The sequence below is a fragment of the Podarcis filfolensis genome (assembly GCF_964270895.1).
Source record: "Podarcis filfolensis genome assembly, chromosome: 9".
NCBI classification, from domain to species: domain Eukaryota; kingdom Metazoa; phylum Chordata; class Lepidosauria; order Squamata; family Lacertidae; genus Podarcis; species Podarcis filfolensis.
In genome coordinates this window covers 28,059,752-28,083,165 of record NC_139610.1, presented here as the reverse complement: position 1 = coordinate 28,083,165, position 23,414 = coordinate 28,059,752, and the positions used below count along the sequence as shown (strand labels likewise).

Below are 23,414 nucleotides of genomic sequence, written 5' to 3'. Positions count from 1 at the left end.
AGTTTGGTGAGGTAGCGCCCAGTTTGCCCTAATAGAACGGCCTCTGCTGCTTCTGAGCAATTATAAGGCTAGTTTTTAGAAAATAAGCATTTTAAAAACCTCTCCACAATTTAACACATTTTCTTTCATGTGTATTAAATCTCTACCAAGTGTGGTTACATCGACATTTTATGGAACTCTTGAATACACCCATTACCTACATGTTACGTATTTCTGTTGAAACGTAATGAATCCACCACCATTTTTTTTCTGGAAAAGCTGTGTCCTCCTGTTCCATGCTGCTGATATACATAAACTTTAAGTTTTATGGGAGAGAAATTAGGGTGAACGTGTTTGAAGCAAGGCAGCTAGTTATTGATATAGTGAAGTATTAAGACTCTTACTTCATTTTTACGCAGTTAACCTTTTCTTTCATAGGTTAGAGAATGCCTTCTATGAACACGCACAGACATACTACTATACAGAAATCCGCAGGGTGAAATCTCATAAAGAATACCTGAACAAAACAACACATCAGGTATAACTAGCAACTTTATTAAACTAGTTGGGCTACCAGTGCTGAAGAATTTAGAAGCACCATTGCTGCAAATCCTGTTTTTATTGGTAGTTTTAAGAATATTTTATTTATAAATATTTTATTTATAAACTTATTTATAAATAAGTTTATTTTAGAATAGACTTATACTTGCCAAGTCACTGTTGTATTGCTTTGTGCTATTATCATTCCTGTTAGACATTTGGACAATATTGCCATTACAATCTGTCACTTTGGGAACCTGTCTTTCACTCTGTAGGTGTGGAAAAGCAGACAGTGGTGTTTGTGTGTGTGTGTGTGTGTGTGAGAGAGAGAGAGGGGGGGGGGAAATATTGTTATTTATTTATTTCTTACTCTTCTACTAAAAGTAGGCAGCGGCATATAACATAATTTACAACCATATGTTCTATAAGAATACAGACCATTTCTAAAATCATACCAGAATTCAAAACAAATCAAAATGCATCTTTAGCAGTAGCAAGAATAAAGCAAGTTATATGTTAAAACCACAATTAATAACACTAGGTGTTAACACATTTAAAAGCAAGCCAAATCAGTAGCCTTAATTTATGATGGAATAAATTGATTTGGTATTCTTAGAGTTTGGTATTAATCTGCATTAGTGTTGCCTAAAGCGTCATATTGATGGCTTTAAAACAAATACCACCTTTTTAAAATATTGTACGTTGGTTGTGTTGCAGCTTCTGTTTGTTAGACACCAGTTCAAAATAGGATTCTTCAGTGAATTGAAGCAAGACACACAGAATGCTCTAAAGTAAGTACTTGTATGCAGAGGCTGGAATCATGGGACCCTCCCACCTCCCCCAGTCTGGAAAGAGAGGCATATCTGCCATTTGTGGGTGGGATGGGAGACAAAGGAGTGGAGAGCACCTTTCTACTGCCATTCTTAAAACGATTTATTGCCATTCTCCATGAGTAAATATGCACTGCAGCATTTTACGAAGTATATTTAATATATTTCCTCTGAAGTAACTTTATTCAAGAGGAGAGGCAACAGTAAACCCCTTTAATTCCAAAAGGACTCTGGGCCTCGCTGTTGTGGTCCAAAGAAAAGAAAAGAAAAGCAATACATTTGGGGCTCACTAATTTATTTATTGTACAACAAGTGAACAACTTCTAACTTTAACATTTCTTACTTAGAAATTACAGAACTGCATATAATCTTGTACATGAACTGAGAGCTCATGAAACAAACATATTGGAAATCAAGACTATGGCAGGATTTATAAACTACAAGGTAATAACTATTGATTTAACTTGGCCCTTCTTAGGACATTTTGTAGCAGAAGTTCCTGTTCTGAGTGATTTAAGGACAAGGAACACTTCTTAGTTGAATATCCTGAATGGATGTGAGGAGGCAGTATAGGCAGAATGAGTAAGGTAAAGCTATGTTCCTGCAGACCTTAATGACCTTTCTTCATGCTCTTTGAATAAAGTATAGAGGCATAGTGTAATTGGTCCTCAACATAGTCATAAAAAGTTATATCTAGTAAATGGGCAGAAGGCGGGTATGTTGGGTCATGAAGGATGGCATTGAAATTGCAGAGGGTACAGTTTGTGCAATGATGAATAAGTAACAAGACCAGAAATCATAATCCTTTCTTAAATTATTGCCTATGGTTTTGTGTTATCCTGGAGGCTAGAAACGCTAAAAATAGTGAAATCTTGTGTTTATTTATTTGATTTTATTATATTGAATTCTTCTATACTGAATCACATGAAGTATATGGATTAAAACATCTTTCTACTTTTAACTTTTAAGTTCCACCCCCCCCCATTCAACTTATTCTTCTTTCAGATTCAAGTAAGTGAAAAGTTTTGGTAGAAATTATTCATCCCAAGTTTTCATGTTAACATGGGAAAGCACCCGTGAGAACAGCATTCTCCTATAAATGCAGATAGGTTTCTCCTCATCAAATTCTTTCTGAGGGGGAGTCTGTTGCCCATTGCTGTCCTTGGCATCTTTGCGATGATTTGAGGTTACTTCCTGTGAATAACTGGAATTTGTGCTTCTATTACATTTTGACTTTTCATTTAGACTGTCTGTAGGAAAAAATGAAGTAGTCTGAAAGGGCAGAGAGGAACATAGTTAATATAAAACTAATGTGTATTGTACTGTTACTGTTCACCTACAACAACTGTATTCTGTTGTAGTTGTCAATCTGGTATACCATTGAAAAATATTTTAATCAAAGTGTTCTAATTTCAAATCTTTTCAGATTTGTCGCCTTTGTTTTCAACATAATACACCGCTGGATGCAATTGCACAGTTCAGAAAACACATAGATTTGTGTAAGAAAAAAATTGGGAGTGCTGAATTGGCTTTTGAGCATGCTGCCTGGATGTCAAAACAGTATGTTTTTACTTAGTAATTTTACTACTGTGATTAGTGAATTGGTGAGCTTATTCAAGCTGCACGGTGTTGCTTTTGGTTTGCAAGTTATTACATAAACCTTATGACATTCCACATCAGTTATAGCTGTAGCTCTGGGAGGAAGGTTGCCATTATACCCATTCTACAAATGAAAAACCTGAGGCTTAAATGACTTGCCTCAAGCTACTGGGATGTGAACCAAAGTGACTGGTGCAAGCCTCAAATTCTTTTGTGCTTGTTACTTAGATTTCAGTGTTTTCTATTCCAGATATGTTTCAGAGAAGAAATGGGGAACATGTTCAGGGCTACACTGGAAATAAATATATAGTGAGCTAATCTATAGCGAGCCAGAGAATGTCCGCCAACTTGCATATTCTGTTAACAAGTTACCATCTGCATGGACCTATAGTACATGTAGTAGATAGTAAGCATTGCAGATGTTAATCACATGCATAATTCTGGGATCATTAGAAACTTTGAAACAAATATAGAAATCATGAGAGTTGAGACCTGTAGTGATATATTTGGTGGGTTCCTTTATTTTAAAATTATTTTGGTTTGAAGCAAAGGATGCCCTGGGTTTTCAGACTTTCTATTTCTCATGGCTATATAGGAAAGTTTTGGATTCTTTCCTTAAATTAAGATTCTTGGGGTCCTGGAAAGAGGTCAGGATTTTGTGTGGCCCATGAGTTAGTTGCCTGTTGCTACTCTGCTTAATCCTTCTGAAAAATCTGAAGTGTCTGGTTCTGAAGATGTGTGTGTGATTCCCCCCCCCCTTTTTGTTTTAAACAGATTCCAAGCTTTTGGAGATTTGTTCGATGAAGCTATTAAACTAGGACTGACAGCTATTCAAACTCAGAATCCTGGTTTCTATTACCAACAGGCAGCATACTATGCACAAGAACGGAAGCAATTGGCCAATAGTCTCTGTAATCATGAGGTGAGTCATAGGCTGTCTTACATTTGTTTACGCTCCTTTGTGAGATCATATTCTTACAAGGTTTTCTGCAAGAAGTGACTATAGCTTTTAGGGTTTTTTTTAAATACTGACTTCTAGATAGCTGTGTTGACTCATTTGTGTGAATGGTGTTACCATGCACTCACTGATCAGTGGTGTGCAAAAAGCTGATTCCTGTTCATTCCTGTGTGTGATTCCAGTGCAGCAAAGAACCCACATGAGCTGCTATAAAACCATACCTGTAGGACATAGGTTATAAAAATTAACCAAAAGTAAGGCTGAAAACAGAACTTATTTTGATTTCTCAGTGAATTTCAGGTAAAGGTAACATGAATAATAAGATTTTTGGGTTAGCAAGTTGGTATTTTTTAACTAATGAGTCCACACTCAGAGTCCTAAACTTGTAGAATTGAATCACCAGGATCATCTAGTCCAACCCCCTGTAATTCAGGAATCTTTTGCTCAACGTGGGGCTCAAGAGTCTTATGCTCTACTGAGGTATCTCAGATCCTGTAATCTCTTCTGTAAGCTTACTTTTATAAGCCCATAACTTTTCGTCAAGAGGTTTATATGTTTACTTATAGACATATATACACACAGAGATTAAAAAAACTTGGTTTTGTGTATGGCAAATGCTTGTGTTGTATAGTTTAAATAATTAACACCTTTTAGAATCCTAGTGTATGTCGGCACTCTTACTCAGTTATAGGTTTATAGGCAACTTTATTTGGGCACAGACTCTAATGATAGGTCATGCTACATTAATATGATAGAATGCCCATAAAAATGTTCATTTAAAAGTATGTGGAAAAAAATAAGAAAAAAGAACTTTAAATAGCAGTTCTGTAGTCTTCAAACATAATCCAGAACTCTGGAGGTGTTCATGTCTCCCTCTATTAGTTAGATCATGCAAAACAAAAACATTTTTACTCCTCTAATAGTTAGCTCTACTGAAGCCATAATTAAGTGTGCACGCATGCACAATCCTGCGTCCAAATATATGTGCATGAATTTCATTGAATTCAAGAGTCTTAAGCAGGTATACGTAGGTTCAGTGTAGTGCCTTTATGTACCAACAAGCATTTTTCTGTTTCCCTCCTCTGTGCCAATACAGGTTTGGGTGTGGTTTTGCTTCTTTTATAAACACATAAATTTTGGAAGTTTTCCCCTCCCCACCCCCAGCATTCGGTTGTTTATTTTATTATCACACTGTGTCATAACCTTTAACAATATAGTTAAGACTCTCTTTGCTTAATTTGCAGTGTTCCGTAATATATCCCAATCCAGATCCACTGGAAACTCAAACTGGAACGCTTGACTTCTACGGACAAAGACCATGGAGGCAGGGAATACTAAGTAAATATCTTTTTCAGTTTCTTGCCTACAGAACATAAACAAAAAGCAATCTTAGTTAACAAATATTTATCCTAATGTGTGTATATTTCAAATTGTGTTCCTGAGAGCCTTATATATCCTGCCAAGCATATTGGGGAAACTTCTATGACAGGAGTAAGGAACCTGTTACTCCCCAGGTGATGTTGGTTCATTCACCATTCTGGCTACTACTGCTGGAAATCGTAGTCCAACCGCATCTGGAGGGTGACAGGTTTCTACCTCTGCACTATGAGAAGACTGGTAATGCTAGCTGAGCTCCTCTGACTGACAGCTTCCCTGCTGCTACTGATCTTATCCTTCAGTGCCCAGGTGTGTATTTGCAGCTCATCCAGGGCAGTGATAAAGCCCAACAGACTTAAACTATGTCTCAAGTGAATCAAATATGGCCTAAGAAGTTCATCAGGAGGCATGTCAGTTCAGGAATGGTTCCGCAGAGTAGTAACGTGTTCCGTGGAAGCTTGTACCGTAATAAATTGGTTAATCTTTAAAGTGGGACAAGACTAAAAGGTAAAGGTAAAGGTACCCCTGCCCGTACGGGCCAGTCGTGTCCGACTCTGGGGTTGCGCACCCATCTCGCTTAAGAGGCCGGGGACCAGCGCTGTCCGAAGACACTTCCGGGTCACGTGGCCAGCGTGACAAGCTGCATCTGGCGAGCCAGCGCAGCACACGGAAACGCCGTTTACCTTCCCGCTAGTAAGCGGTCCCTATTTATCTACTTGCACCCGGGGGTGCTTTCGAACTGCTAGGTTGGCAGGCACTGGGACCGAGCAACAGGAGCGCACCCCGCCGCGGGGATTTGAACCGCCGACCTAACGATCGGCAAGTCCTAGGCACTGAGGTTTTACCCACATTGCCACCCGCGTCCCTGGGACAAGACTAGAGGAAACAAATTGGCTTGTATATTTCTGTTCACGTGGAGATCTACTACCTCTGTTGAAATGAATGAGGAAGCCTATGCTTGGAAAAGCAACTCCTGTTTGTTAGAGCCCGTACAGAGATTTGAAACGGGATGACAGTGAACTAAGCCTGTGGTTTTAAACATTCCATTCAAAGGCTTAGAATGAGTTTACCAGATAAATGCAAACCCTCTCATTGTGAGATATAAGGCTTGTGTCATTATTAGTAGCCTCTATAATAGCAAAAATTAAATAAGTGTTGCTTTTCTGGAATCATTCCTTTTATGGGCTGTTGCCAAGAAACCACAGATTGTGAGGTTTTGGCTTTGTTGCTAAGAGCAGTAATTTTCCTAGTAGGCTGACTTAGACCATAGCACTTAAAGGTGCTTTAGTTTTTAGTATGTTTAATTATTTCAGCCTATCTTTTAAAACAGTCTACTTAAAAGAACAAAGAATACACCTGAGTTCTAAAACATTCCTTCTCCTAAGATACAGAGCAGTGTTTAGAATATGAACATTCTTGAACTAGAACTAGGCTTGTAACAAAATAATGTACAGTAGTTCATTAAGATGGATTTTTCATTGTCATATGCAGGCTTTGATCTTAATGATCCCGAAAAGGAGAAAGTGGGAATTTTGGCTCTGCAACTGAAAGAGAGAAAGGTTCTTCACTCTGTAAGTCACATTTCAATAATATTTGTAGTTTGTCATTGTAAGGGCAAATATAACTTTAACAATACTTTTTATTAGGAGCTAATAATCACCTTGCTGAGTAATGCAGTTGCCCAATTCAAGAAGTACAAATGTCCAAGAATGAAAAGTCACTTGAGTAAGTATAATATTCCTAACTAATGTTTAATAAAACACATTTTACAGTTTTTAATACTGTAAATAATATGATGTTCTTTTCAGTGGTTCAGATGGGTGAAGAGTATTACGATACTAAAGATTACACCAAAGCTTTGAAGTAAGTATGATTTTTATAAATGCCACTGCATGATTTTAGGTATTTATTTTTTAATTTTTGTCTAGTAATTTAAGTGAAAATTGGAAAACTTTTTTCAGCAGTGTATAGAAGAGGGTTGTGAACAGGTCAATTTGAAAGTTATTGACCGTGAATCTATCATAAATTGTAACAGGACAGGTTATCCTGGCATAGCTTCAGTGAGTTCAGATATTACAGGTGGTATGCAACTAGACAGTTCCACTAGCACAAGGACTTTTGGCTGTGCAACAAACTTTCTCTCCCTCTTTCCTCTGTGCCTCTTAAATATATTTGGGGGGTTTCCTCAAACTCTCTGCAGATTTAGGGGGCATGTGGGGAGAGGAGAGGGAGGGAAAGTTCTGTTGCACAGTCAAAAGTCCTTCTGCTAGTAAACTGTTTAGCTGGATGCCACCCTGTGGCTATAATTCAATATGTACAAATGTAATAGCTGATAAATTCTGTATTTTTTATAACTGTTTCTAGAGGAAATAACTGTTGGAAATCTGAAGGTATAGGGGAAATACTCCGTTTCTAAAAATGCATTAACATAATGACAGTACTAACCAAATTTGCTATTTTCATAGTGGTTTTCCCTAGGGCACACATTTTATTGCCTTAACTCAGTAGACTGCTACTGAGTTGCAAATATTTTGTGACTGATATTTCAGTAACAATATTTGTCAAGTAAATTATTGAATTTCTTTTTGAGTACAGCATTTAATCCTTGTTAAAGGTGAAATCCTAGGGTGGGTATGCTGTGGAAGGTTTTAGAATTCAGCAACAGCCCTCTTTTACCAGCATCTATTGAGATACTCCAGCAGGAAGTCAGAAATATATCAATAGAATGGCCTACTGATGTATCATACCTAACTGCCAGAAAACTCTGTTAGAGCAGGAAGAAAAATAGAGCATTGCTAGGGGAGAAATAGACTGGTGCCATAGTCTGCACCCTCTCGGTTACTGCTTCTAGACATTGCACTGCCGTGATGGGTTTATTTCCCCTATGCAGGGCTCACATGTCTTTGACATGCTCCCCTGTGGTTAGTGTGTGCCGGCAGTTTTTCCATGGAGGAGTAACCAGTGGGATTTCTCAATTCTGTGCTCAGCTTAATATTTCAGTTCAGCTATTAGAACAAACCTCCAAGTTACTTTGGCGGCATGTAAAATTAACATTATGTACTACTTTAGTTTTGTTTGCTAAGCGGAAGTCAAAGATGTGAAATCAGATCCCAGTTGTCATAGGGAATTGAAAATGTTCAGATTAATTTCCCCCCTAGGAAACTCACATCACAAAGCTTATTTGATCAGGTGCATCTTCTATTTGGCTTCTGTGTTATTTTTATATGAACTGTCAGATTCATTTGCTTAGTTAAATTCTCTTTTAACCCTTTTCCAGGCTGCTAGATTATGTTTTATGTGACTATCGTAGTGAAGGATGGTGGACTCTTCTTACTTCTATACTGACCACAGCTCTTAAATGTTCCTATCTCATGGCGCAAATAAAAGATTACCTTACATACTCATTAGAGCTGCTGGGAAGGGGTAAGGAAGTGCACTTCATTTCTGTCTTCTTCTTTTTAACTATTTTGATTTGAATGTTTATTACTGCAAACATTGGCAGATGAAAGGCATTTGTGGTGTATGGAACAGCCCTGCCTAAAAGGGTTGTTGTATCTTTAAGGGACCGCTTCTTTGTGGTTTTGCTTCAAATGTGGTTAGACAATTTGGGCCAAGGAGTACTATGTTCAAATCCCAACTACCTTAAGAAATTCCCTGCGTTACCTTGGACTGTTCAGTAACTCTCAGCCTAATATGTGTGTGTGTGTGTGTGTGTGTGTGTGGAAGGTGGGCACACATCTTGCTCTGAGATCTTTGTAGGATTGGGATAGAAATGCAACAAATATGCTGAACCTTCTTTGGAGCTGGTTGCAAGAACTATACCTTGATTTTGAGTATGAAGATGGCTGGGGAATGTTAAAGCATTTGCAGGTATTTCAGGCAGTAACTCTTCATTATAAACTGAAGGTGGGATATAAATAATAAAATTATTGTTATTATTATTCCTTTTTTCCTAATTCATTTTTGTATTTTCCATCAGCGTCTACTTTGAAAGAAGATCAAAAATCTCGGATAGAAAAGAATCTGATCAAAGTTCTCATGGTCAGTAGGTAGAATCCAACTTCTCTGAGACAATCTCCAAAAATGTAAATGTTTTACATATAGAACTGATATTCTTCTTTTGGATTCAGAATGAGAATCCAGATCCAGAACCTGAATGTGATGCTGCTTCTGTGAAAGCTGCCCAGAAGTTGTGGACTGACCGAGTTTCTCTGGCAGGAAGTAATATCTTTACAATAGAAGTGCAAGACTTTATTCCATTTGGTATGTATCAAAGCTATTGAAAATAAAAAAGTAACATTTTGTGCAGCTGTTGGAAAAATGAAAGTGCACACTTCAGTTCTGTAAACATCCATATTTCATTTCTGAAAGTTATATTTTTGATAGTTTACAGATTTTGCTAGATTTGGAAGTAGGGACTTGATACAGTGCATGGATATATTTATGCAGAAACCTGCACTAAAAAGTTGAGCATATACACTTTAGATTTCAGGGGGAAATTTCAGCTGCTAAATGTTTGTGTGGTTGTATGTCACGTTCATTCCAGTTGCCACAGGGAACTGCATCAAATGGTTTTTTAAAACCACACAGATGCATAGCACACAAAAAAACTTGCACCAGTCAGAACTTTTGCAGGCTTCATCTCATCAGAATGGTTACTATGCCTGTAAATTTAATCCAATACTGCCAAAAAGAAACTTAAGTTAAAGGCATTTTCCTATTGTAGTCAAGGGAGAATCTATCCAATGCTTTGGGAAATATGGTGGTGTGAACCTCCACTTCGAATTCATGGTGAAACATGATGTTGAGCTGAGCTGAGGCATATTTTATTTTTTCTGTGCACACCCTAATATATAATAGATATATTATGATACATTTTGTTTCTATTTGATTGAAGATAAGTGCCTCTGCCTACTGCATATCTGCTTGGATTGCAGCTAGAGAATCTCACTTCAAGTGTTCCATGTCTTTAGCTAGGGCAAGAAAGAAAAGAAGACCCCACTTAACTGAACAGCTCATCTACCATTTCTGTGAAATATGACAGTCATACTTAATACTGTGTTTCTTGTCTTTTGTTTTTGCTCTAAACTCTAGTGCAGTGCAAAGCCAAGTTTCTTGCTCCAAGTTTTCACGTTGATACACCAGTTCAGTTTGACATATGCTTGAAAGCTGATTGTCCACATCCTATCCGGTTTTCTAAGCTGTGTGTTAGCTTCAATAATCAGGTAATTTAAAAAACAACAAAACTTGCATTGCTTTTGAGGAAGTTTAATACCTTCTTGATGGGCAGTGGATAAGATTTGCCTTATGCTAACCATTTTTATACTACAAAATATCAGTACTTCCTTTTCCACTTATTTTTTTTCTTTTTTAGAATCTGCATCTTTATTTCTGTATAGGTAGTGATCCTTGTAAGTACAGAACTGATTTAATGGTGGTTCCAACAATATCAGGAGGGCACCGTGTTGGCTATCCCAAGTAACCAGTTAAACTACTTGCAGCGCAATCCTGTTTGTCTGTACTTGGAACCAAGCCCCACTGAGTTCACTGGGATGCACCCTCTAGTACCTAGGATTGCTGTATAAATTACAAATCTTTCCTGAATTTTTCTCGTCTTAAATAGCTTCAAAACGCAATTGACAGTTCTTTTTCAACATACAGTCATACCTTGGTTTTTGAGCAGCTTAGTTCTCAAACGTTTTGGCTCCCGAACACTGCAAACTTGGAAGTGAGTGTTCTGGTTTGTGAACTATTTTTAGAAGCCAACTTCCAGTTGGCTGCAGGAGCTTCCTGCAGCCAATCAGAAGCTGTGCTTTGGTTTTCGAACGTTTTGAAAGTCAAACATACTTCCAGAATGGATTCCGTTCAACTTTCAAGGTACCACTGTATACATTTATCTGTGAGTATTTTCTGTTGCTTTGACATGAAGTGCATAGTATGTGTAACTTTTATTTACCCCTAAAAGGGTTGGGGGGCAAAACAGTAATCCCAGCAAATGAGATTTGGTACATTATTCTACTCTTGTAGTGGTGCTGTTTTTGAAAACCTGCCCACTTTTTTTGGGGGGGGGCTATAGGAATACAACCAATATTGTGTGGTGGAAGAAGCCTATCAAAAAAGTGACGTGGAACCACCCAGCCAGGGGACATTGTGTCTTATCTCTGGTAAGACGAAGAAGTTCACTTTCAAATTTGTGGCAAAAACTGAGGATGTGGGAAAGAAGATTGAGGTAAGCCCTTAACTGATATTCAAAACAATACATTAAAAAGCTCAGTGACAGGTTAATTATAATTCAGGAGTTTGTTAACACTAACAGACTAATCCAAGGGAGTACTGTTTTAACAAACAGGAGATAGAATTAGATGCCCAAGGCCTTTGCACTAGTAGAACATTTTGAGCTGTGCTGCAGCACTGCACCAGATGGGACTCTGCAGGGCATTGCATTATTCAGAAGGCCAAAATTGCAACATTAGTAGAAAGGGGACATGGCAGAGTTGAAGTATTTTCTAGAAAACCTAGAAATCCTAAGATCACAATCCTGTGCACATATAGATTGTAGTGGGACAAGTCCTTTTGAATTGACTTCTGAACAAAGTTTCCAGTAAAGGTGGCATATATTGAAAATAGATCCACACATAATAGGAAAATTCTGATACTGGAGATTTTTATGTCCAAAGGGGCAGACTGATTTATGCCAGACAGTTCAGAATATTGATTTGCCCCAGCATAATTTCATAGAGAAGGAGGTGGCACTGGTAATGTGAATTTTATATTAGTATGGTTCTGGGTGAATATTGTATGTGTCATGGCATATGTTACATGGACTGGAGTGGAAAAGTCCCAATGGTATTTGTCTCTCTTCCAGATCACATCAGTGGATTTGATTCTGGGTGGTGAGAACGGCCGGTGTTTGATTTTGAACTGGCATGGAGGAGGGGGAGATGCTGCTTCTTCTCAAGAAGCATTGCTTGCAGCTCGTTCCTTCAAAAGGCGACCTAAACTTCCAGATAATGAGGTTCATTGGGATAGCCTTGCAGTTCAGACGAGCACCATGTAAGTGGGAATCGGCATGCGCAATGGCAAATGTTTAATGGATACATAGAATGGTCTGGTGTGTTAGAGAGAGAGAGAGAGAGAGAGAGAGAGAGAGAGAGAGAGAGAGAAGGTAAAGGTAAAGGGACACCTGACCATTAGGTTCAGTAGTGGCCGACTCTGGGGTTGCGGCGCTTATCTTGCTTTACTGTCCAAGGGAGCCGGCATACAGCTTCTGGGTCACATGGCCAGCATGACTAAGCCGCTTCTGGCGAACCAGAGCAACGCACGGAAACGCCGTTTACTTTCCCGCCGGAGCGGTACCTATTTATCTACTTGCACTTTGACGTGCTTTCGAACTGCTAGGTGGGCAGGAGCAGGGACCAAGCAACGGGAGCTCACCCCGTTGCGGGGATTCAAACTGCCGACCTTCTGATCGGCAAGTCCTAGGTTCTGTGGTTTAACCCACAGCGCCACCCGCGTCCCGTGTGTGTGTGTGTGTATACACACACACACACAAACTAGAAAAATGCAGAGTTTCCCTCTCTTCTTCCCATTTGTAAAATGGAAATGGTGGTAATGAAAATAGTATCGAGAAGTGCCTGAGTATATGTTGTGCTGGGCAGCTAATAGTAGTGCGTTTAGCATTAGTGCACATTTGTGGCATTGCAAAAGTATGTGGCGAGAAGAGAGGATATGAGGGGATTTGAAAGGCATGTGGAACAAAAGGCAACTGTTTGCCTTGCATAGAATGCTGCTGCTGTGTTGCAAGCAGAGGCTTGCGCTGCAGCAGCTAGAGGAGCGGATAAGACCAGGACGTAAGAATGTTGAGAGGTAGCAGGCAGTTGATCTTTCTCTTGTTTTTATTAAAGGGTCATTTCCAGAGTGCCAAACATTTCTGTACAGCTAAGTCACGAACCTCCTGCCCTGACAAATGAAATGTACTGTTTGGTTGTGACAATTCAGTCACACGAGAAGACTGTTGCCAAAGATGTAAAGCTCACAGCAGGCTTAAAACCAGGTATTTGTTATGTGCCGTGGTACTTGCTCACATTTCCTATAGAGAGTGATGGACTTATTATGGAAAGGATTAAATCACTCCCTTCTCCTGTACCGAGATGACAAATAAATAGCTATATACCATTTGGATTGGTGCTGGAAGACAACCAAACACAGGTCTTTTTCAGCAAGCTGACTTCAAAGTGTAACTTAACAAGCTTTCAGCAAATGATTGTTAATCTTAACCACAGTTTAGGATTCAGATGTAATGCTAAAATAGGATTAATCTAAAATGGAAGCAGAAGTTTCCATCCTCCTTGTAGTCTTGCTGGGAGGTGGGTTTGCGACAGGATGTTCAAGCTCAAGGTTCACAAATCAGCTCCATGACAATCTTTTATGTGAACTGGGCCAATGTGGTTCTGAAGAACTTAACTTCGTATGAGATCAGTGCTGCGTAAAGTTCATATTGACTGCAGTTTCATAATACAAGTAACTTAAAATCTTTCCTAGTTGTTGCTATTGTAAAGCTAACACATATGACAATCTACTACCCCCTTATTTTAGGCCAAGATGCAAACCTGACTCAAAAAACTCATGTCACTCTAAATGGAACAGAAATGTGTGATGATTCCTATCCTGCTTTACTTACTGATATCCCTGTAGGAGACTTACAACCAGGTGAAAAGGTAAATATGTCAGTGTAACAAGTATTAAAAAGCAGTGATGGAATTATGTTGCACATGAGTACCTCTGAGATACAGGCCCCAATCCAAAGAAGATTGATTACAGTTCAATTCCCTTTTCACTCCAGTAGAAGTTCAGGATTATGATATTTCTTTGGATCTGTGCCACGATACATATGGGACAGTAAGGAGGGAAACTGTTTCAGAATTCAGAATTTGCTCACGAATGATACTTGCACATAGTACAAACCACAACCACTTGTTTTTCCAAAGTAAAACACGAAGCAACTAGGAACACAAAATGTTTCTCTTGGTTTCATATGCACACGTAGTTGAGATAGTCCTAGAAATGCTTTTGGATGTGATGATGCTTTAAAATAAGACTTCTGCATATTGTACTTAGAGGTCTTTGGTATTTGTTTTGTCTACTCACTTTTTCTCTCTCCCTCCCTCTTTCTCCCCCTGATTGTTGTAAAGCTGGAGAAGACCTTATATATTCACTGTGGAACAGTTGGTGCTAGGATGTTTCTTGTATATGTTTCCTACCTAGTGAGTGCGACCATTGAGGGAAAAGAGATTATCTGCAAATGTCACAGGGTATGTTGGACTGGTTGGCAGTTGGTTTTTTCTTAGATTCTCTAAGTGTATCCTTGTGCACATGACTAGCTAAAGTCTAGGGTTTCCTAAGCATGCAGACTACATGCATAAGTTCTATTGGAATCCATTATGCATGGATGGTTCGACAAATGTCATCTTTTTAATTCTTATTTTTTTGTTTCTGTTGTTTTTATTACAGCATCAATAAATTGAAATGAAGTAGGACATTATAAATGTATAAACAGTATCAGGAAATGGAATATGTTTATAATATAATATATAAATAAAAATAAATTGAATGGCTTGTTTATAATGTGGTCAACCAGAAATGCATATTAAGAGAGACATTTCTTCCTTATCCACATTGATAAGCTTGGCTATCAGTGATAAAAGTAGTCATTCCTCTGACAAGATGTTCAGAGGAAGAATGGGTGTACCATTCTATAACTGAAATAAGGCAAACTTAAGAGGTGTCAGGAAATAGCTAGGATGGTGAACACCCAGGTCCTCAACATGCAACAGTCTCCTTCAACTCAAGAGAAGGTTTATATCCGTGTAGCGCTAGTCTGCACACCTTGTAACCAACTAAGCTGAATGTAGCCGCATGTGTCCCTCAACTTTTGCATTCTGGCAGGCAGCGAAACCAGGAAGTGTATTTAGCCGCTAGTCAGCTGCCGTGCATGAGTTCAGCTTAGTGAGTGATGACTTGTGCAGACCTGAGCATAATTGGGAGGGGGGGGGGTAAGGTGCCAAATGACTCTGGTGCTGAAATAATAGGACCAGTGGAATGAAAGACTATACAGTGGTACCTCGGGTTAAGTACTTAATTCGTTCCGGAGGTCCGTACTTAACCTGGAACTGTTCTTAACCTGAAGCACCACTTTAGCTAATGGGGGCCTCCTGCTGCTGCTGCGCCGCCGGAGCACAATTTCTGTTCTCATCCTGAAGCAAAGTTCTTAACCTGAAGCACTATTTCTGGGTTAGCGGAGTCTGTAACCTGAAGCGTATGTAACCTGAAGCATATGTAACCCGAGGTACCACTGTAATTGGTTTTAATAATGTGTGTTTTAAGAATGCAACTAATTTGAGACAGTAGTTACTAGTATTGACCATGTGTCTTTTTTTGGTGAAAAATAAGATGCTGGTACTCCTTATCTTGATAAATGTGTCATTGGTGCTAGCACATGATGGCTTCCAGGGTTAACGAAAAAAGAGGTGGTGGTGCTGTGTACTGGTCAGTACCATTTTCCACACACCCACACCCTGAGTATGGATAAGATCAAGCTATATTTGGAAATTTTTCCTTCTCTGATATAGGAGGAGGTTTTTTAGAGTACCTATAGATGGAGGAGTTACTGTTTGCATGAGTTGCAGAGGAATGATAAAGCTTTTGCTACTTTTTGGATGTTGGCCCATGAAAATTGAAACTGGAAGATGATTTAGGGTTTCTTTTTTTGTGCAGGATGAAACAGTTACTGTGGAGACAGTATTTCCATTTGAGGTAGCTGTTAAGTTTGTCTCAGCTAAGGTACGTTACTAAAACCTGATTGAAAACATTGCCTGGACAGACAGTATGAACAATAAAATGACCCACCTTTTGTTTCTCTTCCTGGCAGTTTGAGCATTTAGATAAAGTATTTTTGGACATCCCATTTTTGTTGATGACAGACATCCTCAGTGCTTCTCCTTGGGCCCTCACTATTGTAACCAGCCAGCTGCAGCTTTCTCCTTCCATGATGCCTGTGGATCATCTAGAATCTTACGTGGAGAATGGTGAGAACCTTCCTGTGTATTCTTAAGCACCCTTCTGGGATGTTGTTTGGGAAGAAACCCATTGATTGTTACTGCATTATGCCAGGCATACAGTATGTGTTTTTATTTGAATAGGATTATTTTGATTTATATTGCATAGAATTAATAAACTTTTCTCAAAAAGCAAAATCTGGAGATTAATTTGACTCCCTTGCAAGTGTACCCTGTCTGCATTTCCTCCACCACAACCAACATTTTGACATAGTTGCTACACAGTGAAATGTCTGCACTTTTACAGTAACTTGGCAGAGGTGGTGAAAGCCCACCAAGTCCTGTTTGACTCTGGAGATATTTGATAACATATAAGCCTATCTTTTGTCATTAAATGACTGCTCCTTCTGTCTTTATGTGATTTGGTTCCTCTGCTTTTGCTGGGGAACAGGAAAAAGTGAAACAATGCTCTGTACTGTACATATGCTTGTGTTCTTTATAGTCTTCATAGGTTAATGTTTGCTACACTTAAAGGGTAAAGGGGACCCCTGACCATTAGGTCCAGTCGTGACTGACTCTGGGGTTGCGGCGCTCATCTCGCTTTATGTAAATAATATAGAGTATGTTCATATAAAACATTCATAATGATTTCTGTATCTGAGAAACTTTAGACTGAACCTGACTTTTCTGATAGTTGTTTTACAGACAGGTGAAAGTGCTAGTGAATGTTTTTGCCTTCGTTGTCCATCACTTCCTACTGGTCAAAGTGGAGTGGCTACTGGAAGTTACGTAATTTCCTGGAAAAGGTAAATATTCCCATCTGCCTCTTCAAAAATCCCATAGGTTAGTCTTGTATATTTCTTCCTTATTGATGAATATCAATAAGCATTATCACAGTTCAAGCTTTCTGGCAGAACAGAGAGAAGCCTTGGCTATCTAATATTGTATTTTTTAGCCAGATCGAACAGTAGTCCATTAAAATAGCGGGGGGTGAAATAGACTGTGGAAAAACATTCACACAGATACCCCAGGCACAGGGCTGCTGAAGAAACACATTCACACAAATTTTGAACACATGAATCTAGAGAGTTCAGATAAAGCAGATCAGCATTTCTCTGACTATTCAAGGCACACTCCCAGCCAAGGAGCTTGTTTTTTCATTATCAGCTCCTTAGTGAAACAAAGCATTCAGGGAACCAGTTCTTTAGCAGAATGCAGTAGGAACAACTTTCATAATATATTGCTGAAAAGAAGAGCTTGGAGTGAATGTTGCCCAAGGCAGAATTTTGTCTGGAGTCTTAAGTTTACATTGTGGACTCTACTTTGTAGTTTACCTAGGAAGGGGGCTTGGAAAACTCTTCATCAGGTTTTTCTGGGCTTCTGAGGACCCACCTGGTGCCTTGAGGCCTCTGCAAAGGCTTTGGCCTGCCTGTCATGAATGGGGCTCTTTTCACTGCCCAACCTGTGTAGTTCTGTGTGTGAGTAACTAACAGCATGCAGACCAAAGCCTGCATATACGCCTCATATGCTTATGTGCTGAATCTGTGCCCATAACGCCAGGTGGCCATGAATGCTTCTGCTAGTGTGGTGAAGAGTCCACGGTGCAAACCTTCAGACCCAACACTTTAGAGGCTTCATGTAGCAGAGGTGGGGTTATGGATTCTAGCTAGGCTGTAGTTTTAGGCAGAATGCAAATACTTACCTGGAAGTAAGTGTTGCGGTTTGCAAACATTTTTGGGAAGCTGAACATCCAATGCGGCTACCACTTGAGTGCAGGAAGCTCCTGTAGCCAATTGGAAGCCGCGCCTTATTTTGAATGGTTTCGGGAGTCAGAACAGATTAAGTTCGAGAACCGAGGTACCACTGTAGTATTTTATCAAATTCAGGAACATAGATCTTTCTGCAAAATTTATTTTATGTATTTCACTCATCCCTAAAATTTATGGCCATTGTATATTCTAAGTTCATATCTAGGTATTGCAACAGCCTAAAAAAACCTAAAACAAGCAAAAAGAATCTGAATTGAGTAGAAAGAGCTGTTGGCAAAATGAAAAGCTGAAAAACAAGGTCCCTATGCTTTTCTGTTCCCCTAACCATCTGCCCTTACTGTATTTTGGTGTTCATGTTTTATAACCTTTAATCATTCTTCACAATACTTACCTTGACTTATTATGCAAAGCACTGGATTGTGCAAATCTGTTTTTGTCACCTAGATCCCATATCCCTTTTTGTCCCATGCCTCTAATAATTAGATTTTCTTGTAGCTCTTTCCTCTTATCTTTTAAACTGAAAATTAAGAAGTCGTTTACTGCTGATTTTTTTGTAGTGTTAAAATATTTATCTCTGTTTTCTTTTAAAGGCGCACAGCTGAGAAGAGCATACCTGTTGTTAATACTGTGATCACACTCCCCCACGTTATTGCAGAAAGTATCCCACTCCATGTTAACGCAGGTAATGCAAATTTATGCATAAAGTCATGCTCGACCTCAGATGCTCTCAAACTCTTAATCGCAGTGCAAAATTAGATTCTGGTGTGTTGCAAAAGTGTTGCTTACTAACATAGTTTGTGGACAAAGTCATTTCCCCATTAAATGTAAAGGACTGGGTTGGGTCCACTTTGTCATACTTGGATTAGATCCACTAAAATCAATGCAATTTAAGTTAGTCATAAGTCCTATTGATTTCAGTAGGTCTGCTCTAAGTATGACTAAGTTTAGATCCAACCCTTTGTGCTGCCACAACTCGCTCCAGTTTCTAAAATATAAGAGGCAAAAAAAGATCACAGTTCACACAATTGATAGATGCAAATTCTGTTTGTCACCTGTTTCCATCTTTATAAAACTTCCATGAGAACACACACGATTTCTTGAACTTCTTTCCCCAGAAACATACAAAAGCAGACCGACTCCCAAACCTGTCCAATAAGTGTGACAGGCTGAACATCCTGGGTTCAAAGGCCATGAAACTGCTGGTGATATGGCGCATCTCACCCTAATTCAAGCAACCTCTCTTTGCCATTTCAAAGGCAGGATATAAAATGTAATAAATAAAAGTTTATTTGCTAAGTTGTTCCATCATTTTGTATGTTTCTGGGGAAAGAAGTGATGTTCCATTCATTTGTTACAGATGTGAATTTTCATAAAAGCAAAAGACTGAAATTGGTTATTCTAGTTCCATTTTTTAAAAATCCAGACTGTAATGCACAACCTTCCCTTTTCACTTACTGCTGACAGATGGAATTTGCCTTGCAGCACTTCAGCAACTTAACAGAGTCTAAAAAGAGACTGGTATTTTCGTCAGTCCTATGTGAAGCTACAATGTTTTCATGGTTATTCCTCTGTTTGTTAATTTTTCATTACATTTTTAATCTTCTTGGTTTCTGAGGTGTATAACCCTAAATAGTCTTAATATATACTTGCAAAGTTGAGAAAGAAACAATAAATGCTATTTTTGCTGAAATACATGTAACTTCTGTTACACTTCCTTTCCAAAGATTTGCCCTCATTTGGTCGAGTCAGAGAATCCTTACCTGTAAAATATCACCTGCAAAATAAGACCAATATTGTTCAAGATGTGGAAGTGTTAGTGGAACCCAGTGAAGCCTTCATGTTTTCTGGCCTTAAGCAGGTATGGCTTAGACTCCAAACTTAAAAGAAATATTTTCTTACAGTTGTGGGATATTGGAAAAAGCCTCTTGCATACCTTCAAGCTATTATCTGAGTCACACATAGGATAAATTGATTGTCCTAAACATGTCCAATAGTGTTCTGAATATTTATTGTGTCCGTTTGCAAAACTTAGAGGTGGAGAAACTGGGGAATAAAAACTACAAGATATCCTTGTTTGAGGGAAGAATAACTTTTTACATAAATCTGAAATATTAAGTTTGTATATACAAATATCTAGGTACCTGGGGGAACTTTGCATTTATAATTGAGAGAGAAACTAGAGAGGGTAGAGAAAGAAAAGAATGATGGTGGTAAGAGATAAATTGTATGGTTTACTACCTTAAACTGTATGCTCCCATTCATTACATGGGCTTGCCAATCGGAAGGTCAGCAGTTCAAATTTGTGTGACAGGGTGAGCTCCTGTTGCTCTGTCCAAGTTTCTGTCAACCTAGCAGTTTGAAAGCATCCCAGTGCAAGTAGATAATAGGTACTTTTGAGGCGGGAAGGTACAGTGTTTTGTGTGCTCTGGCAGTCATCACTGTGTTCCATTGCGCCAGAAGCAGTTTAGTCATGCTGGCCACATGACCTGGAAAGCTGACTGTGGGCAAACACTGGCTCCCTTCGCCTAAAGCGAGATGAACGCCACACCCCATAGTCACCTTTGACTGGACTTAACCATCCAGGGGTCCTTTACCTTTTCCATGGGGAACTCTGATACGATTATGACTTCAGCAGCTGCCATTTAAGAAACAGACAACTTGTAACATTCACAAGATATACTTGAGCCTTTGCAAGTGCCGGTCGGGAGGATTGAAATTACAAGGTTAAAGTTGAAAGAGCGAGGAGGTTGAGAAATGGTGAATAAAAAGAACATACTAATGATTAACTGTTTCAGACAAACATTTAAATAAAATAGAAAGCCTGGATTGAGATTGTAATCCAAAAAAAGGACTGATTACAGACTTTGAACTGTATTTTTAGATAAGATTGCGAATCCTTCCTGGTACCGAACAGGAAATGTTATACAACTTCTATCCTCTCATGGCTGGATATCAACAGCTGCCATCACTTAATATCAACCTGCTACGGTTTCCAAATTTCACCAATCAGCTGCTTAGAAGATTTATACCAACACACATATTTGTAAAGGTAAGATGTAATAATGACATCTGTGCTGTTTAGAGCTCTTTCAGTACATGTGTCATGCTTAAAGACAGTTGAATATTAGGCTAGACTTTTCAAGTTGGCATAGCATCTACCCAGAAATTGCAAAATGTAAGAAGCAAATCTATAATTTGGAGTATAGTCAATTAGAAGGCTCTTGTTGACTGCATTTTGCAATAATTTAATTGGGATTCAGAGGAAATATTTCCAGTTAAGACTAGCTTACATCATTTTATGAGAGAACCAGAGTATCTATTCAGTCTGTAAAATGTGCCAAAGCTTCTGCCTGTATTCTGTGATCCAATTTAAAATTAGGCAAACAATACCTGCTATTTTGTATTATATTCAGTACTTTGTAAGATGCTTAGCTGAAATAGTTTCAAGGTAGAGTAAATATCTCTTTGGGTTATGAATTACCATGATGCTAAATCAAACCTGGAAATAACTGGAATTGAAAAGAGTCGAATATGAAGACAAAGCACCAATGGCTTCTTTGGCATTTGTTAAAAGTATTCATATGATAGTGGAATTATTAGGCACAGTCATACCTCGCGTTGAATGCGCTTCGGATTGAGCGTGTCTGAGTTGCGCTCCGCAGCAACCCGGAAGTAACGGAGTGCGTTACTTCAGGGTTTCGCCGCATGCGCAGACGCTCAAAATGACGTCACACGCATGCGCAGAAGCGGCAAAAAGCAACGCACGCGTGCGCAGACGTGCCATCGCTAGTTACTTTTGCTTCTCGATGTGAATGGGGCTCCGGAACGGATCCCGTTCGTATCTAGAGGTACCACTGTACTATGAAGTTGATTAATGAGTCGTTTCTCCCAAGCCCTTTTTTCATAGCAAGAATTGGTCTACGTTAATTGAAATATTCATACTCATTATGTTACTGTTACGCTGGTGGCTAGGAAGAGACATGTCCAGGCAGTGTTAGTGAAATTGTTGAAAAAATGTGATGTGCCTTTTGTGAACTACATTGTAAAAAAAAAACCAACCTAATCCCCTCCCCTGTCACAGCTCTTCATTCTACTTGATTTGCATTACAGCCAAAAAGGATGGGTGTTTCCCATACATTCTGACAATCAATATACTATTGAGATGAACCACCTACACTTTTTGCCAGCTAGAGACATAAGCCTGCTGCCTTTGGGAAAGAAGCTCTAAGCATGTGTAGCATCTTGAGCTGTACTTTCTTCTTGCCCATACTCTCATACATGGCAATATTAGTTTCTCTTCCTAAAAGAGGGTGGGGGGCTTCCTTAAGGGATACATTTCATCCCCTTTCTGCTCTAAAGGAAAAAAGTTGAATAAATTGAGTCCTGGATTGTGTTAGACTTAATAATCCCTCAGCACTGAAATAATGTTAAATATACTTGCCATTATAAGTATTGTAGTTGCTTAGATGTAATAAAATTGTGGTCTTAAATGCTAAAGAATTGCCATTTTGCAAGTTACACTTTTGTGCATTGTATCTATAGAGACTGCCGGAGCCAGTGACGTCAGTTTGGAATTCATTCTAAGCTATTGCTACTAATGTTTTTGAAAGCTAGGTGGAATTTTACAAATCTGAAAGAATGATAGGAGTTATCTTGCTCATGCTGTAAAGTTTCTAATTAAGTGGCATGTATTTATCTTCTTTAAGAGTAAAAAAAAATGCAGTATTGTTAGTCCCACAGAATGAGAGACGTTAGATAAACATTTTTTTATTAGTGGAGCAGCTTGCTGATGGAAATCCGAAAAAAGAGAAGGATGCTCAAAGTGCAGTTGGCATCTAATTATTGCCTTCTTCTGCCTGTGTCTCTGCTGTAACTAACACATATCCAAACTCCTTTTTATTTGGATTAGAAGTGATCCGACACACAAGAAAATTTGAAAAATCACTCTTACATTATTTCCACCAGTGAATGAATGTAATGCTCTTCACCATTATAGCCTGAACTTCATTGCTTCCTTGTAGCCAACGCCTAACAGTGTTTGTTTTAACAATCCTTCAGCGCTCACTAATTTCAATGGGACGTGCCTGCAATTAAATATTTTTAAGAGTGGAACGCTAGGCAACTTTCTCTACAATAAATATGCAGAGTTTCTAAGCAGCAGTTGCACATGAAGAGGGCTGGGGGTACCGGGTTTGTTAGGATGGGGATGGGGCAAGGAGGGGGTGAGGTCAGCGAAGCTCTGGTTTGGTGGTGAAGAATGCTATAACTGCAGGTCCCAGAGCTCCTGAACCTCGCCACTGGCTTGTTC

The 23,414-nt window shown here is 38.9% G+C and overlaps 1 protein-coding gene across 4 annotated transcripts in view; it reads left to right on the top strand.

Moving 5' to 3' along the window:
• TRAPPC11 (trafficking protein particle complex subunit 11) overlaps nucleotides 1–23,414 on the top strand; it is a 67,293-nt gene that overhangs the window by 4,972 nt on the left and 38,907 nt on the right. For 3 of the 4 annotated variants that reach the window (XR_014552138.1, XM_083631055.1, XM_083631054.1), the window contains exons 6-29: nucleotides 418–517; nucleotides 1,237–1,310; nucleotides 1,697–1,793; nucleotides 2,776–2,909; nucleotides 3,723–3,870; nucleotides 5,151–5,244; nucleotides 6,775–6,854; nucleotides 6,930–7,008; nucleotides 7,092–7,146; nucleotides 8,561–8,706; nucleotides 9,263–9,324; nucleotides 9,414–9,546; nucleotides 10,378–10,508; nucleotides 11,360–11,512; nucleotides 12,149–12,336; nucleotides 13,188–13,336; nucleotides 13,879–14,000; nucleotides 14,475–14,594; nucleotides 16,057–16,122; nucleotides 16,211–16,367; nucleotides 17,032–17,143; nucleotides 18,697–18,788; nucleotides 19,831–19,964; nucleotides 20,988–21,155. Coding sequence is in view for 3 of the 4 variants with exons in the window: in XM_083631055.1 (XP_083487181.1) it covers nucleotides 418–517; nucleotides 1,237–1,310; nucleotides 1,697–1,793; nucleotides 2,776–2,909; nucleotides 3,723–3,870; nucleotides 5,151–5,244; nucleotides 6,775–6,854; nucleotides 6,930–7,008; nucleotides 7,092–7,146; nucleotides 8,561–8,706; nucleotides 9,263–9,324; nucleotides 9,414–9,546; nucleotides 10,378–10,508; nucleotides 11,360–11,512; nucleotides 12,149–12,336; nucleotides 13,188–13,336; nucleotides 13,879–14,000; nucleotides 14,475–14,594; nucleotides 16,057–16,122; nucleotides 16,211–16,367; nucleotides 17,032–17,143; nucleotides 18,697–18,788; nucleotides 19,831–19,964; nucleotides 20,988–21,155 (2,794 nt within the window). In the remaining variant the exon portion in view is untranslated. Of the gene's footprint in view, nucleotides 1–417; nucleotides 518–1,236; nucleotides 1,311–1,696; nucleotides 1,794–2,775; nucleotides 2,910–3,722; nucleotides 3,871–5,150; nucleotides 5,245–6,774; nucleotides 6,855–6,929; nucleotides 7,009–7,091; nucleotides 7,147–8,560; nucleotides 8,707–9,262; nucleotides 9,325–9,413; nucleotides 9,547–10,377; nucleotides 10,509–11,359; nucleotides 11,513–12,148; nucleotides 12,337–13,187; nucleotides 13,337–13,878; nucleotides 14,001–14,474; nucleotides 14,595–16,056; nucleotides 16,123–16,210; nucleotides 16,368–17,031; nucleotides 17,144–18,696; nucleotides 18,789–19,221; nucleotides 19,775–19,830; nucleotides 19,965–20,987; nucleotides 21,156–23,414 lie in introns of those variants that run through there. The other variant, XM_083631056.1, reaches the window with a different exon arrangement.